This window comes from Caretta caretta, chromosome 1 (assembly GCF_965140235.1).
Source record: "Caretta caretta isolate rCarCar2 chromosome 1, rCarCar1.hap1, whole genome shotgun sequence".
In the NCBI taxonomy this organism is placed as follows: domain Eukaryota; kingdom Metazoa; phylum Chordata; order Testudines; family Cheloniidae; genus Caretta; species Caretta caretta.
In genome coordinates, this window is record NC_134206.1 from 265,931,159 (window position 1) to 265,941,132 (window position 9,974).

At 46.7% G+C, this 9,974-nt stretch overlaps 1 protein-coding gene across 1 annotated transcript; it reads right to left on the minus strand.

The window, feature by feature from the left end:
* Positions 1 to 896: 896 nt before the first annotated feature.
* LOC125630020 (osteocalcin-like) lies at positions 897 to 9,550 on the minus strand. The gene is made up of 4 exons (XM_048835407.2): positions 9,279 to 9,550; positions 5,601 to 5,636; positions 3,452 to 3,524; positions 897 to 2,335 (listed from the first exon to the last, which is right to left on the minus strand). The coding sequence occupies exons 1-4, from the start codon at positions 9,343 to 9,345 to the stop codon at positions 2,206 to 2,208; spliced, it is 306 nt and encodes a 101-aa protein (XP_048691364.1). The 5' UTR covers positions 9,346 to 9,550; the 3' UTR covers positions 897 to 2,205.
* Positions 9,551 to 9,974: the final 424 nt, after the last annotated feature.

Sequence of the window (9,974 nt, forward strand, 5' to 3'; positions counted from 1 at the left end):
GCCACTGTGAGACCCCTCTGTGTATACTTTACCCTCCACACTCAGCGATGCATGCCTGCCCTAAACAAAGCCCATCCCAAACCATACACGCTCCATAAGGTTCACACTATCTCTATGAGCTTGCTAGGATGCCCATATCAGCAGTACATCGTTATTTCAGTTTGTTACAGGTGTATCCCACAAACACACGCTGTCCCCAAGTGAGGTGGGGTTCCACTTATAGAGGGAACAATTGGCCTGTGTCTTTGAAGGAGCTCCAGTCACCCGGCTCAGATATATACCTACGCTGTGCAGACTGAAAGACCTAGTACCTTTTCACCCACATGGTACAATACAAGGTACCTATCTGGGGCTAGACATTCCTGTAGCCCTTCTCTCAACTGCATAGCCAAGAGGGGCAGGTATTTCATTCAGACCCACATCTCTTTCTCTTTACAGTTGGAGTGAGACTCTCAGAGAAGGAAAAACGTTTATTTCTCTTTCCAAAAGAGTACGTTCCTCCAGGGGAGAGTTGGGATTCCCATTAGAGTCAGTGGGAACTAAGTCTATTTCTACATGAACATGGGGACTGGGTTCACTTCTTATCCCAGTATGAAGAAGGTCTCTCCAGGGGAAGGAAGAATTCAACTAATGGTAAAGTAGGATCCACCTTTCCCTGACACAGTCTTATGCAGGTATCACTTCATTGATTTCAATGTAATTACTCCTGATTAACACTGGGATAAGTGAGAGGAGAATCAGGCCAATGTTGTTGTTTCCTGTTCAGTACCCATCTTTGCTACAGAGAGAAAGCTTTATCTTCCAGACCTCTCTTCCACCTCAGTTGAATCTCACCACCTCTCACTCCCCACTGGATGCTGGACACATGAACAGAGAGAAGCAAAACACAAACCTGCTTTACTTAACCAGCTTTTATTATAGCCAACAGCTGGGGATGATTTCACCAGCCACCATCTGAATTTTGCTGCTAAGCAGACACCTGCCCCTCTGGAGAACCTGACATCTCCCTTACAGAACAGAATATATGATGGTACAGGTGAAATTTCAGAAAGTTGCTTAGGCATAACACTCATAAAAAGATACCTGCATGAATTTGCAAAGAGGAAAGATACATATTGGGGATCGGCAAACCAATTGGGATAAACCTGGCACTGACCCAACCCAACCCAACCCTGAACTGACCCCTTTTTTTGTTGAAGATTCATAAAAATTCAATTAACTTTTTGTTTTATTTTTACAGCTGCCTCTGTATATTTGTTGTTGTTGTTTCAGCCAGGACCAGAAACATAAGTGCCCAACTAATTCTGAGGAACAGCTTTTTGTTTGGGTATTTTCAGCCTGACCAGAAACAGGGTGTACCAGAAGTAGCAGAGATTTCCACCCCAATTTTGCAGGTCCAAGAAGCTCAGTGAAGTATATAAAATCAAGGTGCTTAGTTGAATGGAACCACCAAACCTTTATAAATCTCCCCACTGTATTTTCCATTGACTGCATCCAATGAAGTGAGCTGTAGCTCACGAAAGCTTATGCTCAAATAAATTTGTTAGTCTCTAAGGTGCCAGAAGTCCTCCTTTTCTTTTTACCAAACCTTTAGTGGTTCATGTGTTGTCACAAACATACACTTGGGCTGATCATCCCATTTTGGAACCTGATGGTGGCAAACTGCTGAACTTTCCCCATCACAACAGGAAGCATCAGGACCCTTCCCTTTCCAGTGAGTGCATAAGGATCGCTGCTCTCCACAGCACACCCACACACACTGTTGTATTGCTCATATTATTCACCCCTCATCTTGTATTTTTTTGGCAGGGGAGGGAGCACAAAAGATCTTGCTGCCACCCTTTGTCATATTTTGAGTTTCTTCAGAAGAATCTCCTCTTTCTAAACTTGCTCTGGAACTTCTGTGGGAAGCAGATAAGATGGATTCTCCTCACCTTCCTTTCTCTGAAGAAGCTCAAAATACCATGGGAGGCCACAGAGGGGAATGCCTTTGGTAGAAGGATCACAACTAGTATTCAGCAGTCTCAGACTGGAAAATGGATATATGGGGTAACTTTTGCCATTGTGCTCTCATCAGTGCTGAGCAGAATTGAAGTGGGCCCAATCTACCTCTCCCTTTTCCTTCCTTCCCTTCCTCCCACTACCCCAGTCTTTATGGAGGTCAGACTGAACCCTAGCCAGGTGAGGGAAGGGACAGTCTCTTCTTCAGAATCTCCCAAAGTAACGCTGATATGCAGCATGAAATCCCACGTGTTCGGACAGGTAGTCACAGGGGGCATAGTTTTCACACTGTTCCTTCCTCAGCTCCATTGGGGATTTGTACAATTCATAGTACCTGCAGTAGACAAAGAGAAAGATACCACTCATGACTCATCAGACTCCTATGCCACCTGCTGAACTCAGGGAGAATGATTACCCAGCATTCCCTAGAGATGGACTCCCTCATAGTGAATATGATATTTACCTACAAAGGGTTAGAACCTAGTCCCTTTGATTAATGTCCAGGCATGGGAGGGAGCTCTATCAGTTGGGGATTGAAGCCAATTCCCCATCTTGTCCACAAGGCTCTAAAAGCTAAAGATAGAACCCAGGCTCCCTGGTTATTGTTCCAGGGGAGTGGGTCGGGTCTACCAGCTGGGACTTTACCCCAGGAACCTTAGTTATCCTTTCAGAAGCTTTACTAACTGGGGATTAAACCCAAGCCTTTAACTACCATCCAACGATGCTCAACTAGAAATGTCTTATCCCTCAGGGCCTCTGTGAGATGTAGCTTGGTGACCTCTGCCAGGACGTATGTGAAGCATGTTCTTGTGTCAATCTGTCAGCCAAAGTTCTCTGAGTCCCTGTCTCCAGGAGTGCTGTAAAAAAAGGTCTGCTTGCTATAGTATCTGGGCCTAGTCAGAATGAAAAACCAGTCTGATCTGACCTCATCCCTGCAGCAGAGCTGAGCTCAGAGCAGGAACTGAAGGCAAAGATGAAACCTCCTCAGTGCGCCCTGTGCAGCGGGTTGCTTTGGTCTCTGATGCAGGCTAGAGCAGCCTCTAACTTGCACCCCACTCTCCCTGGCCCCTAAGGGCAGTTCAATTAGCCAGAATTACCAGCAGCCTAGGAATGCTAGCCAAGTACACCCCTTCCTGAAATACTCCAAGCAACGCATCTGGCATGCCCCTGTGCTGGGGACTCTTACCGGAGGTGATGTAAAGCTGACTATGGTCACTCTATGTCTGTCAGAGACTCTTCAGGGGATATTTATGGCCCTTTAAGGAAGAATGGGCCACTTGTTTCCAGTAAGTGTCTCCGGCATCCTTTTTTTCTGCTTCTGCGTGTGAGGATGTTATGCCAGACATGAATCAAATTCCTTGCCAGATCCCACTGCCTTCCTATCTCTCTCTGAAATAATCCATACACAGTTCAGTCCTGAACCCAGCTGGTGAGGCAGGGAAGATTTTACCTTTCATAATAGGGGTAGGACCTCTTCTGCCTCCTCACAAAGGCATTGGCTGTTTCTCTTTTTACCTTGACACCTGCCATGGGAGAATAGAACGGTGGGTTAGAGCTTTGGGGCTGCCATCCTTTAGACCAAATACTAGAGTGTCCTCTGGAGATGGAACTCCTGCTATCCCTCATCACAGTCGCTCCCCACCCTACTTCCCAGTGCACATCTGCCTACCCCAGCCTCCACAGTTCTGTCTCCCTCTCTTCCACAGTTGCAGGGACCTATCTCCCCCTCCACTCCAACCTACTTGGTCTCAGGGCCAAGTTTCCCCTTGGTCATGAACTCCAGGAGCATGAGTCTCTTGTCACTTACCCTGATGTAAATCTGGAGCAAAGCTATTGCAGTCAGTGGAGTCACAGGAGCAGTAGGAGAAGAGACTCAAGCCCCCAATCTGCAGGGACATGGTTCCCTCTCTCTCCAGTCCTGATGACCTTAGAGTTTTGCCTTCTTCTATACAGTCTGACCCAACCTAATATGGACTGTCCCACTGGCCATTGCACAGTGAAGCCTTGGTACCAATGTCTTCAGAGCACCCCAAGGTGACTGAAGGCAGTGGAGGTTGTGTCACTGACTGTTGCCTGCTGAGACACTGGTGTCCACGCAGCCAGAATACCTTTAAGTGACTGTAAGAAGGCTGTGCTTATGAATATTGGTGCCCATGTGTGCAGAGTGCTAGGAAAGATTTTGAAACTATTGCCAACAGGGAAATACACCGCTAATCTCTGCACAGAGAGATCCTAGTGCTCGTGTGTGGAGAGTCTTGAGAGAGCAGAGGACCCTGCACCCCTTCCCCCAGCACACTGAGCACTCATGGAGAGTTTTGGATACCTGTGTTTGGGGAATGCTCTGAGATGGCTGCCAGGCTCTTCCTGCATAGAGGTTGTACCATTCCCAGCTCAGCTCAGCTCCTTAACCCAGGCTTTCAACTGCCAGCAAAATGTTCTTTCTGATGCCAGATTAGTTGGCCAGTGAGAGAGCCCAGCTCATGGGGAGAGAAGGGGTTATCTCTGGGGACCAACTGACAAGCTGAGCTCAGGTCAGGTCTGAAATACCACCTACAAATAAACTTTCACTGTAAGAAGTGCCAGCAATTACAACCTCCCTTGTAAAGGTGTTTCTCTCTCTCTCTCTCTCTCTCTCTTTCCCCTCCCCTCCCCCCATGTTTTGATTGGTTCTCTGGGAAATTCCAGCTTTAATTATCCCCAGAAGCAATTTATCCCTCGACCTATGGGACAAGAGAGGGGAAAGAGGGGGCCAAGAGAGCCAGGGGATAGTTTTCCTAATGGATTTCTGTGAGCCAGGCTGCAGAGCAGAGTGAGGGACAGGGGAACATTTCAGACCCTAAACTCAGGTCCCACCCTGAACTGAACAGAATATGCACAGTCAGTACATAGTCCAAACTTACCCTTTTTCTGCTAGTTGAAATTGCAGTGATACAACATAAAGCTCAGCCTAAACTTTCTCCCAACACTTGACTGTTCTTAGGTTTTCCCTCAAGGGACCTCTCTGTCCCAAACCCTAGCTCTCTTTGTCACTCCATCTCCCTCATATCCCAGTGGAGCTAATAAGCTTCTCTTGCCTCAGCAAGTCAGCAGAACTACTAACTGAGCAGCTTGGTGCATGTTTCTAACTCCTGCATGTTTCTAACTCCAGCCAACAGAGGAGCCCTGCCATTTCTGTGACATCCATTATGGGTATCCCTCTGTTCTGCTATTACTTCAGCTAGCTCACACCCTAATCCCCATGTAGCTCCCAGGGCAACATGATTGTTGACTGGCCTGCCTCATGTCCTGGTTTATCTGAGAGTTGAAAACCTCAGCCTGCTCATGTCACTGCTGCCTGCTTCCTACTGTTTGCAGGGTCTTCAGTTCCACCAGGCCATGTGAAAATTGGACCTTTAGTTGTCACGGGTGTTCTGCTGAGGCGAGAGGACTCATGATGACACCTGCTATAGATCTCAGTGTTGGTCAAGGAAGGAGAAAGAAACGAGAGGATTCCATAAGCATCTCACTCATTCCCTAATCCTGATAATGGGAAAGATGGAGGCAGATGCAGGGCTTGAGACACTTGCAGAGATGGGGGAAAGTCATAGCAAGATACTCACCTTCAACACCGTGTGATTCCAAGGAGTCCTTTGAATCTGGAAAACAAAGAATAGGAGTCAGGGGATACCATGCAGGAACCAAACAAGTGACTCCAGTCCTTGGCCCCCATTGGATGACTGTATCTCCCTCCCTTATTGGGCAACACCATTTCCCTTCCCACATTGGGAATTTTTATCTCTCTGCCCCCACTAGGGCCTTGTCCGCACTAGAAGTCTGGGGCAAAAATTTCCCACCATTGCTAATACTGGTTCAGCTCTATCAGTGTCACCAGAGTTTATAGGGTATCTCTGCATGAGAGCGGGAAGGTGTAAATTCCAGCTCACAAAGATATACTTGACCTAACTCTGATTGAGCCCCGTGCACTGCAAACAGGAGTGTGGCTGCAGCAGTGTGAGCAGCTGGCGGGGCTATCCCTCCAATTATGATCCTGTCCAAGAACATAGGTACATACTCAGGATGGCTAGCCACTCCTGCCGATCAGCGTTAGCACAGGTATGTCCACCAGCGCTGGAATCATGTCTCCAGCTCTAGTGTAGACATACGCATAGTGTCATTTCAGCTTGCTTAGAGCAAGATGACATAGTGATAAAAATGCCAAGATGGGAAGCCTGTCTACATTAGAGATACGATCAAAAGAACTTCAGTGGTGGTAGAAATAATGGGAAATTTTGCCCAAAATGCCTAGTGTAGACGCAGCCTGGATGGCACCATCTCTCCTCCTTCTCCACTGAGAAGGTGTGTTTCTTTGTTCTCTCTGAGGAGCTGAGGGTCTTTGACAGAATGTGAAGAGGAGGCAGGTATTAAAATACTTAGGAATAGTCCTGCCCTCTGGAGCATTGTAGACCAGAACTGAGGTACAGGGAAGAATGTAATGTCTGTGTTCGTGTCACAACACCAGCTTTCCAGTCATCTAAAGAGGAACATAAGAACGGCCATACTGGGTTAGACCAAAGGTCCATCTAGCCCAGTATTCTGTCTTCCGACAGTGACCAATGCCAGATGCCCCAGAGGGAATGAACAGAACAGGTAATCATCAAGGGATCCATCCCCTGTCGCCCATTCCAGCTTCTGGCAACCAGAGGATAGGGACATAAGAACATAAGAACCCACTGTATGTACCAAATTCATTCTTAATTCTAACCTTCGATGGTCCCTGCAATCACCCAAGGGGAATTCCCTCTGATCTTACTGGGGGCCATACTCTGTTTGCCACTCCATACCACACGGGCTCTGCTCTAGTTCTTCACATATCGCTCTTCCACCCATGGCAAATCCCATCTGCTGTTGTATTAGAAGTGTATTTAAGGGGACAAAGAAGATTTAGGAACATAAATATGTTGATTAATTGCTAGATTGTAAACTCTTTGAGGGGAGGGTTGTGGTTTTTTGTTGTTGTTTTTTTCCAAAGCACCATGTGCATTTACACCAGCAAGACACATTTGTTGTCTGATCAGACCCTGCAGACTATTTGTGGAGAAAGGTGCTATTCAGCATGAGTCTGGGTATCCAAGTTTGACCCTAAGTCATTTAGGTTTAGCTTGTGACCCTCAGGCTCATGTTAAATACACCTTACTTAAGTAGTACCATTGACTTCAATGGGTCTGATTTGCAGAGTAAGGTCTTACTCAGCTTGAGCATGGGCATCAGAATCTGGCCGTTACCTAGCAGCGTCTGAGAGCTAACCAGCAGTTTTGCGGTGTCACATTCACCACAGTGAAGAGAAAGGGGAAAATAGTAGATGTATTATTCACTATGTTCCAAATGAACTCTACCCCCAAGCAGTCCCCAGCTCCTCTTCTCAGCCATGCAAACAACCTGCCACCAGAGGCAGGCGGGGGAAGTTAACCTGGCCAACTTTCTTCTACCCCATCCCCTTCCCTCTGCCCCTAGAGGAGATGAGCAGACTTCACACCACCCCCATCTTTAGTCAAAGCTCCCCAGGCAGCCTCGTCATGGTCATTCTGCCCCAGTACACTCCATGCACCTGTCCCCCAGTGCTGTGCTCATTTGAAGTTCATGTGAGTCTAGAGCACTGACTGCCACACTGCATTGAATCCCCCAGCCCTTAGCCATAGAGAACCCAGCAGAGCAGCAGCCCTCATCAGAGTCTTAGTAATAATGTGATTAATAATAGTTCCAGTGTTTTTCATCTGAGGATCTCCAGGTGATCACCAAACACTAACTAGTTAATTCTCCCAATTACCTTGTGATTTAGGTAAGCACTATAATCCCCATATTACAGCTGGAAAAACTGAGGCATAGAGAGGTAAGTGATTTGCCTAAGGTAACACAGCAGAGAATAGACACTAGGACATTTGACCCCCAGCCTCCTGTACTAGACACTACCAGCAGGTGAGGCAGGCAGATGAAGGATTGTACTAAGGGAGATAGAAAGTAGTGACCACGTTGATACCCCCTTCACCTCCTCCTCTGAGGAGAAGGTTGCAGATGAGAGGGAATGGGGAGTCTTTAACTTAATGCTTTTTAACCTTAGAAAGATTCAGGAGTTCAACTGTGAGTTTTGGCAAAGGTATTGGCCAGTTCCTGTTTTATCCAAACTGTGCCACCTATACCAGGAGACAATGAGTCTTTACGAAATGTCAGAGGGCAACATGCTGTCTGCTGTAGAATGGAGCCTTCTGGAAATCTCTAGGTTTGTGGAGCCAATCTGTATTTTGCACTCCACATGGAAACTGATAAAGGACCCAGACTAATGAACAGACTGGTATACAATAGCTGCTTTAGAGCAGACTGTCCAGGAATGAAGGAGAGAAGCTCTCTGAGGGGAAAACAATCAAAGATTAAAAACTGTGTTGCAAAATATTAACTAATTTCTCACCCATCTGATGCCTGTGAGAGCGTATTTCGTTTACAGGGTCATCTTTAACACAGAGGAATTTAACACTGACGAGAACTGGCATAGTACAGGCAAGTACAGGGCAAGCTTTCTACCCTTCCTGTCCCATCCCTGTCCATTCTGTATAAAGCAGAGAGAGGCTGAACACTTGCTATTTCAGATCTAGGTCTCCCACCCCGCTCCAGCTGTGCAGCTCACCCCTCTATGGCTACTTCAGCTATTTCCTATTTAAGAGGGTTCTGGAGCTTGCCTCCCAGCTGTAGTTTATATCCTATAACCATATTTTTTTAACAGTATCACTGCCATTTTTTTCCATTGTGCCTTCAAAACCTCTCCCAGTCCAACATATGTCAATGGAATTAAAAAGTGTAGCTTTATTTTTCTCCTCAGATGTCTCTGGGCACGGTACAACTTTCCAGGGTTGGCAGATATAACATAGCCTTCCCCAGTGTCCATCCAGTTTAGCTAATTCCTCTCAATTCTGACCTGCAGCGAAATCCATTTGTCCAAAACTGGGGACCCAGTTTTGCTAATTCACCTAAATCCTAAACTGGATTTCTGAGATTGCCAGTCATGCCCAATTGTGCAATAGTTTGTGTCCTAGTGGAGGCAAATGTCTATTTGGGATTAGGCTGGAGACCCCCAAACCCATTCTTATTTGTGACCTATATAATATAACACCTTGCCAGTGCAGTAGCCCATTGTATACTGCCTAACCCCAATCAGGTCTCCTCTTGAGCAGGCAGTCTTCTCAGGTTTTAAGTGTTCAATAATACACGCAGAGAACACTCCAGGTGAGATAAATGCTGTGTCCCCTTACCTCTTTCACAATAGCAGGAGACTGCCAGGGCCAGGGTCAGGAGTAGCAGCACCAGAAGTTTCCTCATCTTCTCCTTTTTGTCTAACGCGATTCTGCAGCCTCAGAGCTTCTCTAGGAGGGTTCTGGAACTTGCCTCCCAGCTGCAGTTTATATCCTGTGACCATCTGGAGAGATCAGGACTCTGGCCAGAGTCTCTCGAACTTTTACATTCCTGTGTCCCAGCTCCAACACAAAGCTTCGCATTTGCGCCAATAGATATCCGGTCCTGGCAGCCATGTGCACATCCAACTCAGTCCAAAGGCTCATGGCACTTCCAGATGACTTTATGGAGCTCCAAATGCTACTTTTAAAGAAAAGGGGGAAAAAAGCTTAATTACAAACATCCCATAGTTTAGTGTTGAGCGAGAAAGCAATTCCAGCTGCATGGAGGACAGGCAATTGGAAAGAACCTTCATGTCATGACGTGGTGCAGCCGATGAAGGGCCATTAGCCCATTTTTGCTAATGAAACAATCTTACACCTCTGACAATCTGAATTTAATCAAATCCTGCCACAGCTCAAATAAGATGATCTTAGTTTAGTCTCTGGCATGCTGAGGTCCCCACAGACGCAGTTTTCTTTCTGTGAGACAAGTGGAAAATGGTAAAACTGGAAATGGCAAGCTTGGCACATTGGCTTGCGTGGAAGGAACTCACC